Source organism: Miscanthus floridulus, chromosome 12, assembly GCF_019320115.1.
Source record: "Miscanthus floridulus cultivar M001 chromosome 12, ASM1932011v1, whole genome shotgun sequence".
NCBI classification, from domain to species: domain Eukaryota; kingdom Viridiplantae; phylum Streptophyta; class Magnoliopsida; order Poales; family Poaceae; genus Miscanthus; species Miscanthus floridulus.
In genome coordinates, this window is record NC_089591.1 from 46,454,563 (window position 1) to 46,476,828 (window position 22,266).

At 45.1% G+C, this 22,266-nt stretch overlaps 1 protein-coding gene and 1 pseudogene across 1 annotated transcript; one reads left to right on the top strand and one right to left on the bottom strand.

Annotated features, from left to right (window-relative positions):
• Positions 1-924: 924 nt before the first annotated feature.
• On the top strand, positions 925-3,246 carry LOC136498492 (U-box domain-containing protein 25-like). Its single transcript, XM_066494414.1, has one exon. The coding sequence runs from the start codon at positions 1,684-1,686 to the stop codon at positions 2,872-2,874; it is 1,191 nt and encodes a 396-aa protein (XP_066350511.1). The 5' UTR covers positions 925-1,683; the 3' UTR covers positions 2,875-3,246.
• Positions 3,247-4,117: 871 nt separating this feature from the next.
• Positions 4,118-10,127, bottom strand: LOC136495339 (mitogen-activated protein kinase kinase kinase 3-like; annotated as a pseudogene).
• Positions 10,128-22,266: the final 12,139 nt, after the last annotated feature.

Consider the following 22,266-nt stretch of genomic DNA (forward strand, 5'->3'; position numbering starts at 1 on the left):
GAAAAATGAGAGAGAAAAGGGGCTACTGATCCTAGCTATCGGTGGTTTTATGGATGGCTGAGATGCTGCTACTGCATATCTTGCAGTAGTAGTTACTACTGCACCGGATCTAGGGTCTTCTTGAAAAAGGGGAGCCTTAGGGGCCGTTTGGTATGGCTCCGGGGGCAGCTCCTGGAGCAACCAAACGGCATCCGAGCAAACGGCTTCACCTGTGGATCTCCGCAAATCGCGCTGACTAGAGCCATTTCGACTGAGATGGAGCTGAAAAAACGAGCTTCACCGGCTCCAATCTCCATCCTTGTGGGGCCAGACCCAAAATGCCCCTCCGAGTCATGATGGCCAGGCGGCGAGGCGCAGTCCGTGATGGCCACGACGAGACGGGACCGCGGGCCCAGCAGCTACGGCGAGGCGAATCGCGGGCGTAGCCGCAACGGCAAGGGAGCGGCGCCGTCGGCTGGCCCGTAGCCGAGCGCAACCCCAGGTGCAAGGTCACGGAGGTAGAAGAGGAGACACGAGGTTGGACCGAACAACGGATAAGGTAGTAGGAAAAACGAAAAGAAAAGAAAAAAAAAAGAAAGGAAAAAGAAAAAAAATGCTGGGAGGCGTGCGAATGAGATAAAAGGATTAAGGATGGAAAATTAATTAATTAAAAAGAAGGAAAAGAGTAAAAGAAACAAAATATATGGGTATTGTAGGTATTTTACTATTTTCAGTCATGAGATGAAGCTGTTTTACCGAATAATCCACAGAAATGTTTTCGCTCCTAAGTGAATCTGTTTCGTAGGTGAAACCACGACCGAATCCGTTTTGGCTGAGCTCCCCAAACGGCCCTTAATAAACGCTGCGAATTGCGTTGCAACCGGTCCCCAACTCTGACTGTCCCCACGTTTTCAGGCCAGGCCGCAAACTTTTCCCCGCCCTGCTCGGCTGGCTCCTCCTCCTGCTCCTGTTCCGGTCCAATCACTAGACCTTTCCCTTTCGATGACCGCCCGCTCGGCTCGGCCTTTGCCTTTATCTTCTTCCTGCAACCATGATGCTCTCGATGCATGGAGCATGAAGCAAAGCACACGCCCCCGGCCCCTCTCACTTGCCCCTCCATCGCCTCCTCGGTTCCTCCTCGCTCCTCCCATCCCGCCATTCCATTCTCTCTCTCTCTCTCTCTTTCTCTTCTTCGATTGAGGAGAGCCCATACATTTCCAGCACTGTAGCCTGCCTCCATATTGTGTGAAGTGCAGTGCAGTGCAGGCCGGCGGTAGCTCCTGTTGTTTTGGCCGGCTTTGTGGCCATCACCTCACCTGCAGCAACTTCAAGTACTTACGGCCACAGCGGCTAACCACAGTGCAGTAACTCTGCTGCAGTCACCTGCGCAGTTTCCGTCACCTGTTACGTCGCCGTCGTCGCGTCGACATGGGGATGCATCATGCATGGGAGTGAGTGCTCGCGGCAATACCATCAAGAGCTCTTCTGGTACCGCGCGCCGCTGCATTCTCGCCTCGCCGCCCTGCCCTGTTTGTGAGTTGTTGGCGTTTTCAGCTGGTGGTGGTGTTGGCTCTTGATCTGGATCTTGCCTTCTTGGATCGCGGGCCTGTGCCGCGGCAGCGGAGCATGATCCCTGGGTGTTTCTTTATTATCGCGTCTTGTTGATCCGGTCCGTGGCGGTGGTGCGCGCACGCGAGACGCACGATGAGCATCCCGCACCTGTTCCGGTGCCCCATCAGCCTGGACATCTTCACGGACCCGGTGACGCTGTGCACGGGGCAGACGTACGACCGCCCCTGCATCGAGCGCTGGCTCGCCGCCGGCCACCGCACGTGCCCGGTCACAATGCAGCCGCTCGGCGACGCCGCGCTCGTGCCCAACCGCACCCTGCGCCACCTCATCGAGCGCTGGCTCTCCGCCGACCACCACCAGATCCCCGACGCCACCGAGGACGACGACGCGGAGGAGCCGTCGCTCGCGGCGCTCAAGCGCTGCCTCCAGTCCGCCGGCGCCGGCGCCAGCGCCAAGGTGGCCGCGCTCAGGAAGTGCGTGGCGCTGGCCTCTGAGTCGGACGTCGGCCGCGCGTGCATGCTCCAGCTGGGGTTCCTCCCCGTGCTGCTGCAGCTCGTCTTCCACGCGCCCACGCCGCGGGACCTGTCGGAGCAGGAGGACCTGGCGCTGCAGTGCGCGCTCACCCTGCTGCCGTCGAGCCCGGCGTCGCCGCAGCACGACTGCCTCAACATGCTCAAGACGGAGGCCAGCCTCACGTCCTTCGTGGGGCTCCTGGCCGCGCGCGGCCGCGCCGTGTCCAAGTCCGGCCTGTGCCGCCTCCTGGAGACGATCGCCACGGCCGCCGCGACGCGGGACCTGGCGCTCGCCGCCGCCGCCTCGCCGCGCGTGTGGCAGGCGCTGCTGCCGCTGCTGCGGCACGGCGACGACCGCGTCTCGGGCGCCGCGGTGCGCGCCGTCGCTGCGATCTGCTGCGGCGCCGAGCCGGCGCGCGGCAGCGCCGTTCACCACGGCGCCGTCCCCGCGCTCCTCGGCTGCCTGTCGTGGGCGTCGGCGGGAAAGGCGCGTGGTGGCGCCGCGGCGTGGAGCGCGCTGGCGGCGCTCGAGGCGCTGGCCGCGTCGGAGGCCGTGCGCCGGGCGGTGGCGCGCGAGCCCGGCGCGGTGCGCGCGCTGGTGAGGCACGTGTTCTTGATGTCGTCGAGCAACGAGGGAAGCGAGCACGCGGTGGCGGCTCTGCTGGCCGTGTGCAGGGAGTCCAGGGCGGCACGGAGCGAGGCTGCCGGCGCGGGGGTGGTCACGCAGGTGCTGCTGCTGCTGCAGAGCCAGTGCGGCACCAGGGCCAAGACCAGGGCGAGGTCGCTGCTCAAACTCTTCAAGTCCATGTGAAACAAGGGGTTAGTTTAGGTGTTAATGCTTAGATGTTCTTGGCTTCAAGCTGTAAGTTTCTGCTTCAAGAACGTCCGCTAATTAATTTCATGGCTACTTCTTTGTAAGCTGCGTCAAGAACCTCCACTAATTTCACGGCTTGCAAGCCAGGTTTCATGACTTGTGCAAGGCTCTGGACACCATAGCTATATGGTTATTTCATGGCCCCGAGTTACATCAAGAATGTCTGCTAATTTCACGGCTTGCAAACAGGTCTTGTGCAAGGCTGGACACCATAGCTATGGTTATTGCATGGCTCCAAGTTATGCAGAACTCTAGATGAAACTAAACTGGATCTTTTAAGATAATTATACTCATTTTGCAACAGCTGCACCAAGCGGGGATAGATCAGTTGGGAGAGCGTCAGACTGAAGATCTGAAGGTCGCGTCTTCGATCCACGCTCACCTATTTTTTTTTGGATTTTATTCTGTTTTTAAACCCTTTTTATTTTATTCCGTTTTAAAACCCTTTTTTTAATAGACAAATTTAGTCCTGCTGATTAATTTAATTTTCTCCTGTTTTGAAACCATTTTTTTGATTTTATTCTGTTTTTAAAACCCTTCTTTGATTTTATTCCGTTTTTAAACCGTTTTTCAATAGACAAATTTGGTCCTGCTGATTAATTTAATTTTGTCAACCTTTTGAATAGACAAACTTAATCCTCCATTTGAACCTTTCGAATGACAAAGTCACATAGACAAATTTGGTCCTGCTGATTAATTTAATTTTCTCCTGTTTTTTAACCTTTTGCATAGACAAACTTAGTCCTCCATTTGAACCTTTCGAATAGACAAAGTCGCAAGCAATTTTTTATAGTTTATATATGTGTATACATATACTTATATCTCGGTCCTTTGTTTGAGTCCTTTTTCTCAAGCCTTCTCAACCAGGCAAGGTCATAAATAGCTGCGAGCATTCTAGGCTTTGCCATTAAAAACGAGCAACCGGGTAGATTAGTTCTTTCTTCTTTACACTGGTCCAAGTTATATGTTCGCTTAGGCTTGTTCTGACAAGCCATGATTAAAAGTTTTGTTGACTGATTTGATATAGAGAAAAATATTATTTATTGATTGAAAAAGTACAACTTATAAGCCAAACAAGCCCAAACAAGTAGGATGATAGCTTTTCGATGAAAAAAATATGATCCTGCACTCCGCTCTCTTTAAGTTTTTTTTATTCAAATTACCTGCTTGAATCAAGAGATTGGAAATGAAACGGTACGTGTATATTCCTCAGATTCATTCGGAAAGACATGGTTACATCTGCCATGGAAGTCCTAACTATTGCTACTTCACAGAAATATCAGCTTACACAAGCTTACGAATTTACATCCCGTAGTCATCTGTAAGATTTTGTGAGGATTTACGTAGGACGTATATGTACGTATAACTATATATAGCAAGAACGACAACAAACCATAAAGCCTACGAATATACAGAACTTCCTGTTACAATTTCTCAAGAGCCCCATTTCGCTGTACTGAACCTCCGGTAAGTGTCGTATTGTAGTAACTATACAAGCAAGTTGCTTCCTGAACATCTCTGAATAACTACCTTGTCATGGAGATACTGCGCTCTTGATTCTCTTTTTCATAAATCGTTCTCAGAACCTTTTGGGGGAAATATTGGGGCTTTGGAGTTTCATCTGGCCAACATCCAGCCAAGGATCTGAAATGGCAGGAGCTGGAATGCGTCTTGCCTGATTTTGCGTGTAACTTAATGTGTTGCCAAGACCAGGGGAGAGCATTGGATGAGGTGGAGAACGCGTGCACCTCACGTTGGATTGCTTAAACTGCCGCAGCGGGCTTGAGCATGGTGAAACCGGCGTAGACATGTTTGCTCTTCCAGGAATAGGGCTGCTGTACAACAAACATTTTCAGTCAGTCAAAATTGTGGGAAACGGTACAAGGTAAGGATGGAAGTAGAATACCTGTGTGGTGAAGGAACAGCAGTGGAAAATCCAGTGAAATCTCTCATGCCCAGTCCAATATCCTTCAGAGGAGTAATAATCTTCCGAGATGGCAACTCCCTGTTGGACTGCAACAAGATCAAGGATAAGGAGTGTGAGCATTTAGGAGGACATATCCTGCGAAAGAAATATAGTACCATTTTTGTTCCCCTTGTAAAGCAACAATACTAGACTGAACTTTATAATGAAATAAAGTAACACTTATTGACATTGTCAGAAGGGCGGGCCTGGTGCAAGCGGTAGAGTCTTACCGCCTGTGACCGGAAGGTCCCGGGTTCGAGTCGCGGTCTCCTCGCAATGCACAGGCGAGGTTAAGGCTTGCCACTAACACCCTTCCCCAGACCCTGCACAGAGCGGGAGCTCTCCGCACTGGGTACGCCCTTTATTGACATTGTCAAGCTAGTAAGATAGGTTAATTATCCACCCCCCCCCCCCCCCCCCCCCCCCCCCCCCCCCCGCCCCCCGACCCAACAACCCCAAAAAAGGGGTACTGATAAATGTGCCATAATTGGTTCAAACAAGATCAAATAACTCGCGCAAAGGTGAAGTACTCAAATCAGCGATCCACTACAAGATGTTCTAGTTTTTAACTTTTTATAATTGCACTTGGAAAGTAGATAAGGAAATAGAACTATAAAAGAATGAGAAAAAACTGAGATTTCTTAACTAGAAACAATACCATTGTGTGTCTGCCATCTGCTGGAGAAGACAACGTGTTTCTCAATACACTGGATTTTGCAGCTCTCACTGCAGGATGATCCTGAACAAAAGGATGATCCATCAGCTGGGCCGCAGAGGGACGAGATGCAGGGTTACGTTTCAAGCAAAGCTGCAAGAAACTTTTCCCTTCCTCTGAGAAACTGTCTGGGATTTCAGGTATATCTTTACTGTTTGCAATCTTAAATATTGCTGCTACCTGCAAAATAAGATTAGATGGCAATGGCTCAGCGTTATTCATCACGGATAACTGGAAATGTAGAAATCCAGAACTTCTAAGTGAAGGCCTACCCCCTCATATTGGTGCCAAGGAGGTCTTGCCGTCGCCATTTCAATAACGGTACAGCCCAGACTCCAAATGTCCACTGATAAACTGTAGCCTTTACTGTTCATTATAACCTGAAGGTTTCCCAATGATGGGAGAACTTCATTCAGAGACGGATAGCAGATTACGAGAAACAATCAATGAAGTTCAGTATTAAAATAGCTCACCTCAGGAGCCATCCAGTAAGGACTTCCTTTGAAAGAGCGTATTTCAGCAAAAGATGATATCTGTTCAACAAAGTAAAAAAAAAAAGAATGGGTTCACAGAGGAAAAATAAAAGCAAGCACAATCAGTGCGTATCCTTGTTTTGGTGACCATGAAAGATCCAAAACTTGTTCATTGTTAAGAATCCTTTAGCTGGGCATGCACAGAAGGGAAACAGACCATTGGCACCCTTCCATAATTTTCCTTTTCCACATTTATGTGAGTAGGCACTAGGCAGATAACTGGATACTTCGGTTTATAAGAAATCAGAATTTGCACTTACTTTAATTCCTTTTCTATTAGAAAACATGGATGCTAATGCAATTGAGTAATATTTACTTCAACTGCAATTTCTCGAACTACTTTAACTGCAATTTGAAACTGTATAGTACTCTTTTAAGGATGCACATAAGCATTCCTCATCGAATTTCCAGGGTGCACAGGCAAAAAGGACTACTGTGGGTTGTACAAAATGGAGGGCACTCAAGACAAAATCAGTAGTTGACTTTTTAAGTCCAGAGAATACTAAATATTATGACAATTGAAAGTGCTAAACACAGACAGATAGACAGAGGGGGTCAGCAAGTAAACGCTGAATACATGCTTAGCCATGCCAAAGTCAGCAAGCTTGACTTCACCATTAGGACCCACAAGTATGTTTGCTCCTTTGATATCTCTGCCAAGAAAAAAAGTATGACATGATTATTGCATTCTGAGCTATATGACTATACCTATGGAACAAGAACACAGTTTTAGACAACAAAACAACCTGTGGACAGTGTTTCGCCCATGCAAGTAGGCAAGACCAGCAAGAATTTGCCCAGTGTAATTACGAATCACAGGTTCTTTAAAAGGGCCATATTCTCTTAGTAATTTGTGGATTGAACCCCCCGAAACATACTCAAGATAAATGGAAAGTGCTTCATCACTCTGCATACAGAAACAGGTACGATTAGAAAGTGTAAGCATGGCCATGTTGTAATGCAACACCAATAAAAGCTGATGAACACTGAGCACTATGATACTAGAACCACAAAATCAACCCTTGAAGTGGACAAACAATAGAACATAGAAGGAAATGCAAATAAGTCAAAACATTGGAGCACAGAACAACAGCAAGAACAAAAGAAAACAATTGAACAGTAGCATTTTACCAATTTCTGCAGCTCCTAATACCAATACCACCCAGACCACTGAATGAATTCCATATTCTTTAGGTCACTATATACAGTCACATACATTGGAGCACAGAATTAATGTTGCCATCGTATATGTATACAATAACAGATCTTTCTTTGACATGTTAAGTTCAAATAGTGATGAAGCCCTTGTAAACAAGTAACCTTTTTTGTGCATGAATGCCCCAACCCTTTTTTCTAGAATAGTCAATCAAGCACAAATGCACTATATAAGTTATCTGTGGAATCTCACTAAGGAATTCATAAATCATAACAACTTCTACTAGCTCACAAAAATGAATCCTATTCATATCAGACAACATATGCATGGAATAAAAAACATGATAGGGCAAACAAGTACTGGAACTAAATTGCTGCAGAGATAACTGAAATGGATTATGAAATAGAACTTACCAGCTCACTTCCATGATACTGCACTATGTTCGGGTGGGAGAGTTGTCTAAGCATATCTATTTCCTGTCAATACCAAAATTAATCATGTGGATCAGTCAATCAAACAAAAGATAAAAAAATACATTCATGAGATGGCAAACCAAGCCAATTAGGTAGACAGCAGCAGTAAGTACCTGATTTAATTGTTTGAGTCGTTCCTTTGAGTGTGGATCATCCATAATAACTTGAACCTCCTTAATCGCACAAAACTGCCCATTTTCACTGCATAAAGTAAGGATATTTTTTTAATACAATTGAATATATCAGTTTGTTCACACCGCCATGTCTCTAATGAATAACTGTAGCGTGAGTTGCAACTCTTATGCATTAAATTTCACTAGATATCACAAAGTTTCCATGATGTAAAAAGGGGGCACAAATGTGATACCTGTTAAATCCAAGGTAAACCTGGCCAAATGTACCACTCCCTAGCAATTTCCCTTTCTTCCATTGCGACTGGGACTGTGAGGAGGTAGTGGGAGATACAGGAAGAGGTGGGCAGGAACTGGGAGATGAAGGAAGAGGCGAGCAAGGACTGTGGGTTGGAGGAAGAGGTGAGCACGCACCAGAAGCTGGATGAAGAGGCGAGCATGCACCAGAAGCTGGGTGAAGAGGTGAGCAAGCAGCAGAAGCTGGAGGAAGAGGCAAGGGATGTGGTGGGCTCCTTCAAACCATCCATCTTTCTTACTGGTGACCTCGGGCTAAAACCAAATTCTCTAGAATTTCCATTGCTCACAGCGAATGCATGGCCTTTTGGGACAGGAGAGAGACTCCTTGTTCTCAGAGCAAAGAGATCTTCAGATACCATTCTTCCACGTGAACAGTTGGCTTCACTAGTTGAAGGTTCATCACTTTGCAAATGAAGTTCTCTAACACTAGACACAGGAACCTCAAAGAACTTCTGATGCTCCCGTGGCATACTACAAGACATGAAACGCTTGTCTTCATTTATGGTCCTATCTGAATCAGAAGGCATATTTCTTTCCCTCGCAAAAGCAACTGGATCCATGGGCCTAGAAATTACAAAGCAAGCAGTAAACATCAGAGACATATCAACATGACAATGCAAGGCTCCTCAATAATGTACTCATTTAAACAGGTATAGTGGAGAAATCCCCAAAATGACATATCTGAGAGCAAAAGAAAAAGAGATAAACTAACCCATGTGCATTATAACTTGCAAGGATAAACATAGAATCGTCCAAACTTAACCTGTACTTAAAGGTTGATACTCTAGTTTCGAACAGATGAAGCAGCAAAGACATGGCTGTGCACTCGTTATTACTGTAATTTTACTTTTATTATATATATATATTTGTCAACAATTAACACGCCTTGGTATCCTGATCTATCCAGTCCTCAATCTATGTTTACCAGAGACAGATGGAGAGGGAGAGATGGTCAGGATTGTCGAACTGGAACGACCTAGAAAAGGTCAACTGGTGCAGTTGGTGTGAATCCTCACAGTACAGTCTAACTCTTACCCTTGACTCAAACCCCCTCAAATACGTTGCACACCAAATTGAGGGGAAGACAATAAAGCAAGCCTACAGATCGACCTATCTAGGCACTCAACTCCCCCAATTTGATCAGAGCACCAGGCAATTGAATTGTAATTTTTGCAGCCCAAATGAGGAAACTCTAGCGACAACCAGGCCGCAGCAAATTCGGAATTGATTGAGCCATATAAAGGCACCAACCATTCCGCGATGAGTCACTCACCTAAACCCATGTTGATAGTGCGCCTCGTCCAACGACCCGGCCGAGCACACGCTGGACTCCTCCGCGGACGAGCAGCCGTCACCGGCAGCGACCGCCAGCAGCTCCTCGTACAGAGTCCCGACAGGCTCCGTCGCCTCCACGGGCATCGGGAGCTTGTACCCTACCGACCCATACCCCGCCGCGGCGCCGCCGGCGCACCGGCCGCGAGCGGGGACCGCGCCCGCGCCGGGGAAGTCGAGGCTGTGCGCCTTCCTGTCCCGCTGCGTGGGCGACGGGGACGGGGAGGGCGACTCGAGGTCCGCGGACTTGCGCGGGGACGACGCTGCGGAGACGGACCCGGCGCCCGGCTTGGCCTTGGACCTGGAGGACCTCAGCTTGCTGCGGGGCCACCACGCGGGCATCGCGCCGCCGTCGCCACCACCTCCGCGGGCGTCCGCGAGCTCGCCGGGTAGGGTTCAGCCGCCGAGCTCGAGCTGCCGCGGCGAGATGGAGGGAGAGGAAGGGGAGGGGAGGGCGAGGAGAGGGCGAGGCGCGCCGCGCGAGGAAGGCGCGAGGCAGGAGCCGAAGCCGAAGGCGCCTCGCTTTAGGTGAAGGGGAGACAGGAGAGAGAGACGAATGGGGGAGATATTTTCGGATTTCTTTCTTGTTTTGTCCTTATAAAAAATGGTGCGGAAGTGGTGGAGAGGGCAGTGTCATGTGTCATGTAGGCGTAGGAGTGTACGCGTGTGTGCGCGCGCGACTACGCGAGTTATACTGCGCTCAGATGGGTGGCAGCTGCGGCGACGGCGACTCCGCCGCGCCGCGGGGCCCGGCGTCAGCGTGCCGTCCTGGCCGTGCCGGTGGTGGCGGAGGGACGCGGTGGCGGGGCTTGTGGCTTTGGCCGCTTGCGCCGTGGCGGCTGCAGGCTGCAGCTGGGGCCGCCGCGCCCGTCGCCCGTGCGCGGGATTTCTTTTGGATCTGTCTGGGTGACATTAATTTTTTTTTTTTGTCTATCTTGTCAACATAATTTTTTCCATACACTTATATCGTCTTCTAGCTATATTTACATAGTCTTATTACTATATTTACAATAATTTCTTCAGTGCAATTTATTGGACAGAGTGATGTAAGCTAGGAATAACACAAATATATGTCAAATTTTTCAAAAAAAATACAAATTATTTTTATGGATTCTAGACATCAAAGAAATATATGTTAAATTATTCACAAATTCTTCACAATTTTTTAAAAAATACAAAATCTTCACAAAATTTTGAAATGTCGTGCCACGCTGCCGCCACCGACGCCGACACCGGAAAAGGCGTAGCGTCCGGCCTTGGCTGATACTGCGAGATATGGTACTGCCACATCTGTTGTTGGTTGTGGTGGTGCTGCGGCTGCGTCGGCATGAGTTGCTGCAACTGCTTTATCATCATAGCCGACGAGGTCGCAACGGGGAGGCCGACGCACGGGCCATACCCCGGGCTACACACGTGCTGTGGCATGTACGAGTTCACCCAGAGACAAAACAAAACGTGATCGATCAGACCCAATGCTCGAAGAGCGGGGGCGGCGTGACGCAGGCGGTAGATCGGGCGGCAGCTCTCGGGCCGGAAGTCGGATCAACACTGAAAATTCAGTCGACTGTCGCAAATAAATCGCACGGTTGACGTACAGCGTTTCCGTTTCTTTTTCGTTTTTTCCGCGCGTGCGGAAGCGGAAGGTAATGGAATCTTCGCGGATGGTGGTGTCGAGCCCGGGTTTGGCGCGCGCGGGAAAGCTTGGTGGCGTACGCCACGCCGGTGGGCCGCCACGGTCGGCCGGGCAGGACATTGCTGACGTGGCAGGTGAGTACTATGTGGAAATTTTTGTTTCCCAGATTTTCTTTTCCGGAAAAAAACAAGGATAGGCAGGCAAGGGGGATTCTCTGATGGAAATGGCATGGAAGAAAACTGCTCGTCTTGTCATGCCGCTTCCTAAATTAGGGCAGGGAGGGATTGATGCTTGGCAAACACTTGTAAATCCGGCGGATGATACAGCTCATCCACCACCTACACGCAGAGATGCTTTTTGGGTTAGGCAAGGGGATGCTTACACATGTGCTTATGGAGAATGACTGTATTTAGGCTCCGTTTGGCAGGGCTTCACTTCATTAGTGAAGCCATTTTTTTTTTTTTGCTTTAGCTCCACGAACAGTTCCACCGGTGTAGCTGAAGCGGTTTTGGTAAACCGTTTGGCAAAATGGCTTCCCTGTGAGAGCATGTTTTTAGGGCCTGGAGGAGGAGCCGGAAGAAGCCACTTTTTTTTTTGGCTCCACCCCACCTCAAATCACTGTGAGAGCATGTTTTTAGGGGCTTCACAAGTGAAGCTATTTTACTTTACCCCATTTGATAGAAAACGGCTCCGAACGACTCTTGAAGCCGGTGGAGAAGCCCTGCCAAACGAGACCTTAATTTATCCCTCTGCTCTTTAATCATTTTCTAAGGTGTCGTTAGCCATCACTGACGCCCCTCTAAGTTTGGAGCACGAAAGTTTAATTAACTACCACAATTATGGCATCAGATCATGTTGGTAGCGTCGGCTACAAATTAGAATAATATTATTTGCTCTATTCTTTTATAGTAAAGTCCGATTCACCCTAAACTAATCGCTGAATCTGGAAAAAAAACTTCCGCCGACCAAACAAAATATCTTCATGATCATTTCAAAATGGTTTCTTGGGTGATTTTAAATTTTTACTAACATGGCAGTAGAGCCCACCTGCCAGTTGGACACTCTATTTCTACATCGAAAAACATAAATTTTTCATATGAAATCATATGCATACAAACTTCATATCATAATTGTAGACCTCAGCACTTGATAAATTTTTTATTTGAGATATTTTTAGAGTCCTAAATATTTATTTTAAGTTACTAGATTTTAAATTTCAATTTCTTGAATTTTTCAGTCAGGTGTTCGTTTGCATCAAAATTGTAGTCCCAGTAAGATGCCCAAATATTCGTTTTAAGTTCTGTATTTGAATTTTTTTAATTTTTTTGGACAATCTCGGATCTTGATGTGGTCTACACCAAAGTTGTACCTCTCAATATATTGTACAACTTTATAGTTGACAATATTTTTATCTGAAGCAGCATAGAGGCCCAAATGTTAGTTTTAAATTCTCAAATTTTGAAATTCAACTTCCTTGAGCTTTTCAAATGTCCTCTGATGTTGACATGGTCTATACTATAATTGTAGCTCTTAATATGTTCTACAACTTTGTAGTTGGCAATATTTTTTATCTAGAGTGGTAGGCCCAAATATTTGTATTAAGTTCTCAAAAATTAAAATTCATTTATGATTTTTTTTCAAACAACTTCTGGTGTTAGCATAATATATACAAAAGTTGCATATTTCAATGTGATTTGTAACTTCACAAATTTGTAGTGCTCAATAAGGTTAAAACCTTTTAGTTGAAATTATTTCCATTTGAGATCATTTACAAGTCCAAATATTCAATAAAAAATGACATGGCAAAAAGCTAAAGATATGCTTGGCCCACATGCCACTTATGTGCCAGCCAAAACAACCATCAAAATCACTATGAACTATGAACTATTTTAGGGGCCTAATTTATCCGGTTTTAAAAGTTAATATAAGAGGGGTATACTGACCAGTAGTCGAGTTCAATAATGTTTTGTAAATTCCATGGCAATTTTAAGGAGGCAAATCAAACTTTAATCATCTTTTTATAATAAAAGGCAACAACACGCACCCGAGCTAAAATAACGTACGAGAATATATTGGCGGCCATAGAGTATTGAGTAGCACTTCTACGTACGCCGCCTGCTAATATATATTGCTTGCCAGCTCACAGTGTATCTGATCAAAATTGGTTGATTGGCTATTAAGTCTGTTATCTATGTGTGCGCTGATCTGGACTATTCTTTTGACGTGCGTACCATCTATATTTAACAAATCTTCGAGACATTTCACCAACACAAGCAGTGAACAATTTCAAAAGAAAAAAAAAAGCAGTGAACGTGTATGATAAATAATCAAATTCTTATGTTCCAAAAAAAAAGGATAAATAATCAAATTCTTCACAAGAGTTGTCTAACATTTTACTTATCCATAAATCAGGTCTCCTTGAGACTCTTTCAAACCCCATTGGCACCATATGGATGCTTGAGGTTGTCAAAGGGAGTTTGGGGCGGTGCTATTAGGCACAAGAAAAGGAAAACGAAGAGACAAGGGAAGCGATAAAGGGGTTATCGGATAGTGCTAAAATAAGGAAGAGGAAGTTCATTTGAGCACATAGATCCTGATCTAACATTAGAAGATAGTTAGCTTAATCAAACATTAAATGTAGGATGTGTCTGATTTGAGGAACGAGTTGGTCCATCATCTACTCATTCCTCACTTTTTTTTATTTCGTTTGTGTAATGAAATATGTTGGGTTCATAAATCCGGGTTCTCAATGGACCCGCTTTCCTATAAAATTCAGCCTAGCAGGCGGCGCAGCGACAACACGCGCCTGGACCAGCCCAGATACACAATGACAGGCTAAGACCACGATCCGGTCCCCGACCGGCACATCCGGTCGGAGCCCCGACCGTAGTCCGACTTCGACCCCTTTCTCCGACCGAGGATACGCCGGACCTCTGCTCGCTGCTCTTTCCCGACCGACACGGTCGGGGCCGACTGGGAACAACCGACCGGGGACGCCCACTCGGTGTGGGCCCGGGGAGCAGGCGGAGCAGATAAGGTAAGCCGCTCAAGTCAACCGCAATACCGAGGACCGTACCCTGCCATGCCCTGCGCACATGCAAGACGGCGCCGTCGGGCCATGTCAGACGGACACTAGCCTACCAAACGCGTCAGAGCATAAACAGTACTGTGGGCGCCATCGTTTGCCGTACCAGGCGAATACTTTACAGCCTTCCAGACACGTCAGAGCATAAACAGTATTGTGGGCGCCGTCGTTTGCCGTACCAGACGAACACTATGTAGCCTGCCAGATACAACAGAGCATGAACAGTAAGGTGGCGATGGCGGCGTAAACAGTATGGCAGGTGACGGCAGCCATCCCGTACCTGATGACGTGGACAACAAGACTAGACAAGCGTCCGTATACACTCTTTCTTTTTCTCTCTGACTTGTAAGGCCATCCCCTTCAACTATAAAAGGGGGTGCGCTCTCTCCTAAAAGAGGCCCCGAGAACCCGAGTGAAAGCATCTAGGCCCCTAATTGAGTTTTGGTGATTAATGACAATACAAGATTACTATGACTAACGTGTGTTTTGCAGAGGCAATTAAGTTAGGTCATGGTAATGGAGATCGATTGGGCAATCAAGGTGGTCATGCCCCTACGATGGAAATCGTTTCAGTTTTCAAAGGATGGATGACAAGGTTAAGGATGACTAGTTCTAAGTGTCGATTGGAGTTGGAGAGACACTTAGAGTAGTTTAGGACTTTGTTTTTCCTTTGGCCGTACTATTAAGGGGGGTATGGACGGGTAGCTTGACCTAGATGAGTCTAGTGAGTTAGGTGTGGTGCACACTTGTTAAAACTAGCACTAGGTAGCTCCACAACAGCCCTATGATCCTATGGAGCAAACTTTATTCACATATGTTCGAGAGTTGGAAGTGAATGGAGGGTCAAATGCTGACTGGACGCTGGCTCCGGTGTGATCGGACGCTGGCCGCAGGGTCCGGTCAGTTCATTTGACCAAGGTGATTGCGTTCAGTGCGACCGAACGCTGAGTGGTCGAGTGACCGAACGCTGAGGACCAACATTCGGTCGACTCTAGTAAGGTTCCAGAGAAGGAATTATGTGACCAAACGCGATTGGTCAATACTGACTGGACCCTGATGGTTCAGCGTCCGGTCGAGTACAGTAAGGTTCCAGTAAGGGTTTAATACGATCGGGCACGTTCGGTCAGTGGTGATCGGACCCTACCAGCGTCCGGTCAACACTTAATCACTAGTGTGCGGGTTGAACTGACCGGAGCATCCGATCAACTTGACCGGAGCATCCGGTCACCCCGTAGAGGCACATAACAGTTCGTTTTTCAGGCTGCCTTATAAATAGAAGCTCCACTCGTGTGTGGAGTCACTTTTGCTCATTCCAACAGCTGAGAAACATGTTTGTGAGTGCCAAGAAGAGTAAGGTCCTAGTGAGGTGATTGAGATTTGAGAATCCAAGAGAGTAGCCTCATTAGTGAATCAAGAGTAGCAAAGTGTGCATCCACCGTTCTCATTAGGCTTTGCGTGGTCAAGTGAGAGTTCGTGCTTGTTACTCTTGGTGATCGCCATCACCTAGATGGCTTGGTGGTGATTGAGAGCTTGGTGATCACCCGACGAAGCTTGTGGGTGACCCAACTCAAGTTGTGAGGGGTTTTGGGTGATTCACCATGATGGAGTGTCGAAGAATCAACACATAGAGAGCATTTGATCCTTGCGCGGATCAAGGGGGTGCTACACCCTTGCGCGGGTGCTCCAACGAGGACTAGTGGGGAGTGGCGACTCTCCGATACCTCAGCAAAACATCGCCGTGTTCCTCTCTCTCTCTATTTACTTTGAGTATTTACTTTGAGCATTTACTTTGAGCAATTCAATACTTGTTTTTACATTCATAGAATTGCTATGCTAAAGTAAGTTTGGAACATAGGTTGCAAGTTCTTTGTACGTTAGATTAATAGAAACACTTTTCTAGGCACAAGGGGTTAATTGGACTAACCGTAGAATTTATTTATTGCAAGAAAATTTAGAATTAGCCCAATTCACCCCCCTCTTGGGTATCTTGATCCTTTCAATTGGCATTAGAGCCTCGTGCTCATGTTTTAAGCTTAATCGCTTAGAGCAAGATGTCACACGGGGATGGACCTCCTCCTATTTTTGAGGGAGATGACTTTCCATATTGGAAAATCCACATGGAGACGTACTTAGAAGCTCTAGACGTTGGTATACTTAGAGCCACCACACAAGGCTTCCCAAAACCTCGGGATGCTACACATTTACAAGGTGATGAGGTTAATTATGAAAAGTGGAATGCAAAGGCTAGAAACACCATCTTTAGAGGCCTTTGCAAAGATGTGTTCAACCGCGTAAGGAACCACAAAGACGTCCATGCACTATGGTCGGACATTTGTGCGCTCCATGAGGGACCCAAGAGTGAGCATGAGGAATGCTGTCATCTTGTGATTAAAAAGCTAAATTCATTTGAGATGCTTCCCCAAGAATGTGCTAATGAGATGTATTCACGTTTGAATGTTCTTGTAGAGGAAGTCAATGGGCTTGGACTTATTCAAATGTCACCATCCGATGTTGTGAGAAAGATTTTGAGTGTCCTCTCCATTGACAAATATAGGCATATTGTGACCATGCTATACCAAGGTGATCTTTCCACTGCTACACCGACACAAATCTTGGGAAAGATCAATGCTCATGAGATGTACATGCACATCATGCCACAAGATGGCTCATCCTCTACCAAGAAGAAAGAGAAGGACTTAGCATTCAAAGCTAGCCAAGATAAGGGCAAAGCAAGACTTGAGTATGAGAGCTCAAGTGATGAAGAAGATGAAGATGAAGATCTTGCTCTCATGGTAAAGAAATCTGCCAAAATACTAAAGAAGCTAAACAAGAGTGGCATCAAGTTCGACGCCAAGAAGTTCTTCACAAGCTCTAGAAGAAAGCCAATCTCCAAAATGGATTGCTTCAATTGTGGTGCACTTGGTCATCTAGCACATCAATGCACCAAGCCCAAGAAAAACAAGTTCAAGAACAAGAACAAGGTCAAGAAAGATGACTCAAGTAACGAAGATGAAGATGAGAAGAAGAAGAAGAACAAGCCATACAAGAAGAGAGATGGCAAAAAGAGGGACTTTCACAAGAAGAAGAGTGGAAAGGCCTATATCGTCGGTGATTGGCTCACGGACATTGATTCATCTAGTGGATCATCCGATGATGATAGTGAAGATGAGAAGGTGGCTGCCATTACTATTGATCTTTCATCTTCACCGCCACCATCGCCATCATCCTCTATACACCTATGCCTTATGGCCAAGGGTGAATGCAAGGTAACTAATAATGATGATAGTAGTGATGATGAGCAAGCTAGTGATGATGATAGTGATAGCGATGATGATGATTCACCTTCATATGATGATCTTGTCAAAATACTAAGACAATACACTAAGATCATTAGAAAGAGTAGAGCTAAAAATGAAAAGCTTGATGCTAAAAATGATTCACTCTTAGCAAAATGCGATACATTGGAAAAGGCTAATGTTGAGCTTAAAGAGACAAATGATGCTATATCATCCAAACTCAAGGAGCTCAAATCTTCTAAGAAAGAGCTTAAAGATAAACATGATAAACTTGAGTGGGTGCACAATGAGCTCATCACTAGCCACAACAAGCTAAAAGATGAACATACAACTCTAAAGATCAATTATGATACTCTTGTTATTGCTCAAGAATTTTTGCCAAATGAGCCACATGATGCTACTAACTATGTTGTTAAGATTGATATAGCTACATTATGTGATGATTTGATTGATGAGAGCATTGAGCAAGGATCTAGTGGCAAAGGCAAGAAAGTGGTTGAGTGCAATGACTATGATGAATATGTCAAGCTCAAGAATACAAATGAAAAGCTCATGAAAGATCTTGAAGAGATGAAAAGCCACAACACCATTGTGCTAGAAACCCTTGAGCATGATGAAGAGTTGATCCTTGAGAATGAGAAGCTCAAAGAAGAGAACAAGAAGCTCAAGGAAGAGAAGAACAATGATATTCTCAAGGAAGAGAACAAGAAGCTCAAGATGGAGAAAGAGCATCTCAAGATGGGATTGAGCAAGTTTGCAAGAGGCAAGCATCTCCAAAGTGAGCTACTGATGAACACTGTTATAAAGATGGATAGAAGTGGCATTGGATATGTGGCAAGTGTAGAGAAGAAGAAGGCTCAAGTTCAACAACAACAATCAAAGCCAAAGCAAAAGCCAAAGAGATGTTTTGAGTATGGACAAGAAGGCCACTTTGCTCATGAGTGCCAAACTCCACCGCCACAACCCTTGCCCAAAAATGCTAGACCCTTTGCCTTCAATGCTCACTACATGCTTAGAAATGATTCTAGTGGAAAGATAAAAGTCATGTTCTTAGGACCCCCTAACAAGAATAGGCCTAAGAAGATTTGGGTGGCTAAGTCACTTGTTGAGAAGGTGAAGGGCCCTCAACAAGTTTGGGTTCCTAAAGCTTGAATCTCTTGTGTGTAGGTGAACTACAAGACTGATGGAAGTTATTGGGTTATTGATAGTGGTTGCACTCAACATATGACCAGTGATCCTCGTATGTTCACCTCACTAGATGAAGAGGTAGATGGACAAGAGAGAATAACATTTGGAGATAACTCAAAGAGAAAGGTTAAAGGATTAGGCAAAGTGGCAATATCAAATGATCATTCCATCTCCAATGTGCTTTATGTTGCTTCATTAAGCTTCAACTTGCTATTCGTTGGATAATTGTGTGATCTTGGCTTTCAATGCTTGTTTACCGAGAAGGAGGTTATTGTATCCAAGGTAGATGATAATCAAGTGATATTCAATGGATTTAGATACAACAACTTATATCTAGTGGACTTCACCTCCAAAGATGCAAATTTGAAGACTTGCCTATTCACCAAAACAACACTTGGGTGGCTATGGCATAGAAGACTTGCTCATGTTGGGATGAGCTCACTCAAGAAGCTTATGAAGAATGATTTGGTAAGAGGGTTGAAGGATGTGAAGTTTGAGAAGGACAAGCTTTGTAGTGCATGTCAAGCCGGCAAGCAAGTTGCAAATACTCATCCAACCAAAGCTTTCATGTCAACCACAAGAGTGCTAGAACTCCTTTACATGGATTTATTTGGACCAACAACATACAAGAGTTTGGGAGGAAATCTTTATTGTCTTGTGATTGTTGATGACTATTCAAGGTATATATGGGTATTCTTTCTTCATGACAAATCCAAAGTTGCATCTTGCTTTAAGAAGTTTGCCAAAAGAGAGCACAAAATGAATTTAAAGTGAAGCTCAAGAAGATTAGAAGTGATAATGGCAAAGAGTTTGACAACACAAATATAGAAGCTTATTATGATGAAGTTGGAATCAAACATGAAGTCTCCGCAACTTATACTCCTCAATAAAATGGTGTAGTTGAGAGGAAGAACCGAACATTGATCACTCTTGCAAGAACAATGCTTGATGAGTATAACACCCCTAAAGCTCTATGGGCGGAAGCAATCAACATCACATGTTATGCATCTAACCGCCTATTCCTTCAAAAGTTCCTTGGCAAGACACCTTATAAGTTACTCAATAGGAAGAAGCCGGACGTCTCCTTCTTTAGGGTGTTTGGTTGCAAATGCTACATCTACAAAAGAGGCAACACCTAGGAAAGTTTCAAAGACGTTGTGATATTGGTTTTTTTGTTGGTTACTCATCAAAGTCCAAAGCATATAGAGTATTTAATCATGCCACCGGCTTAGTTGAAGAAACATATGATGTGGAATTTGATGAATCTAATGGCTTCCATGGAGCATATGAGAATCTTGATGATGTAGGTGATGAACCATTGAGGGAGGCTATAAAGAATATCCCGATGGGAGACATCAAGCCAAAAGATGATGTACAAGTCATTGATCAACCTTCTTCATCAAGTGTGCCACAAGATGGTGAAAAAGATGGGAGAGTAGAAAATAAAGATACTCATATCTCCCATGAGCAAATGGTGATACAAGCACAAGATGTTGATGCTCCACAACCTCCCCCTCAAGTGGTCAATAGAAGAAATACACATCTCCTACAAGATCATCCACACGATCTCATCATAGAGAGTCCATCAAAAGATGTAATGACTCGATCTCAAAAACTTGCTTCATTTATTACTCATCGCTCTTTTGTCTCTTGCTATGAGCCTACCAAGATAGAAGAAGCTCTTAAAGATCTGGATTGGATCAATACCATGCATGAAGAGTTGAACAACTTCACTTGCAATGAAGTTTGGACTCTTGAAGAGCGATCAAAAGGTGCAAGAGTCATTGGAACAAAGTGGGTGTTCCACAACAAGCAAGATGATCAAGGTGTTGTTGTGAGGAACAATGCAAGACTAGTTGCAAAGGGGTTCTCCCAAGTTGAAGGTTTGGATTTTGGAGAGACCTTTGCACCGGTTGCAAGATTAGAAGCCATCTGTATCCTACTTGCATATGCATCACATCATGAAATAAAACTATATCAAATGGATGTGAAAAGTACATTTTTAAATGGCTTTATTAATGAACTAGTCTATATTGATCAACCTCCCAGGTTTGAAGACCCTAGATATCCTAATCATGTTTATGGGTTGTCCAAGGCACTATATGGGCTTAAGCAAGCCCCAAGAGCTAGGTATGAGCGCCTTCGGGACTTCCTCATTGAGAAGGACTTCATCATTGGGAAGGTCGACACCACACTATTCACCAAGAAGCTTGATGGACATATCTTCATTTGTCAAGTATATGTTGATGATATCATCTTTGGATCATCAAATGAAGACTCTTGCAAAGATTTGGTGAATTGATGTCGAAGGAGTTCGAGATGTCCATAATTGGTGAGCTTATATTCTTTCTTGATTTTCAAGTCAAGCAAATGAAAGAAGGCATCTTTATCTCTTAAGAGAAATACACAAAAGATCTTCTTAAAAGATTCAAGATGGATGAATGTAAGCCAATCAAAACACCAATGCCTACCAATGGACATCTCGACCTAGATGAGGGAGGTAACCCGGTTGATCAAACTCTCTATCATTCCATGATTGCTAGCTTGTTATATTTAACCACATCTAGGCCCAACATCATGTTTAGTGTGTGTATGTGTGCTAGATTTCAAGCTAATCCTAAGAAAACATATTTAATTGCCGTAAAAAGAATCCTTAGGTATCTTAAGTACACACCAAGCATTGGCCTTTGGTATCCCAAAGGAGCTATATTTAAATTAGTTGGCTATTCTGATTCAGATTATGCCAGTTGCAAAATTGATAGAAAAAGCACATCCGGAGGGTGCCATTTGCTTGGTAGATCACTTGTGTCTTGGTCCTCCAAGAAACAAAATAGTGTGGCTTTGTCCACCATCGAAGCGGAATACATTGCCATGGATGCTTGTTGTGCATAAATACTATACATGAAACAAACTTTGCTAGACTATGGTGTAGTTCTAGAAAAGGTACCTCTTTTGTGCAACAATGAAAGTGCGATAAAACTTACCAACAATTCGGTTCAACACTCTCGCACCAAGCACATAGATATCCGCCATCACTTTCTAAGAGATCATGTTGCTAAAAATGATATATCACTAGAAGGTGTGAGAACCGAAGATCAATTAGCAGATATCTTCACTAAACCGCTAGATGAGGCTACATTTTGTAGATTGCGGAATGAGCTCAATGTGCTTGATTTTAGCAACTTCACTAAAAATTGAGCTTGTGTTGTCCCTTGCATTGCATTGTAATATACAACATGTTTAACGCTTCATAATGCATATAGGGCTTGTCTAACATGGTTAAGATAACCACCGAAAAACGTGTGAAGAAGCTTAACCTTGGATCAAACTTGACAAGCAACTAGATTTACTTACAAGTATTGCATATGCATGAATGTTGTTTTGTCGTTTTGTTTCATTTGCCCTCTTATTGCCTATTTTCTTAAAAAGAATTATAGCCTAAGGCAAAATATTTTGAAAAATATGAGGGTTTGAGAGAGGTCACTCACATCAGTCTCAATTGGTGTTTATTTGGATCTTATTTG

Excerpts from the sequence above, each read along its gene's own strand:
- LOC136498492 (XM_066494414.1), top strand. The coding sequence starts at position 1,684 with ATGAGCATCCCGCACCTGTTCCGGTGCCCCATCAGCCTGGACATCTTC.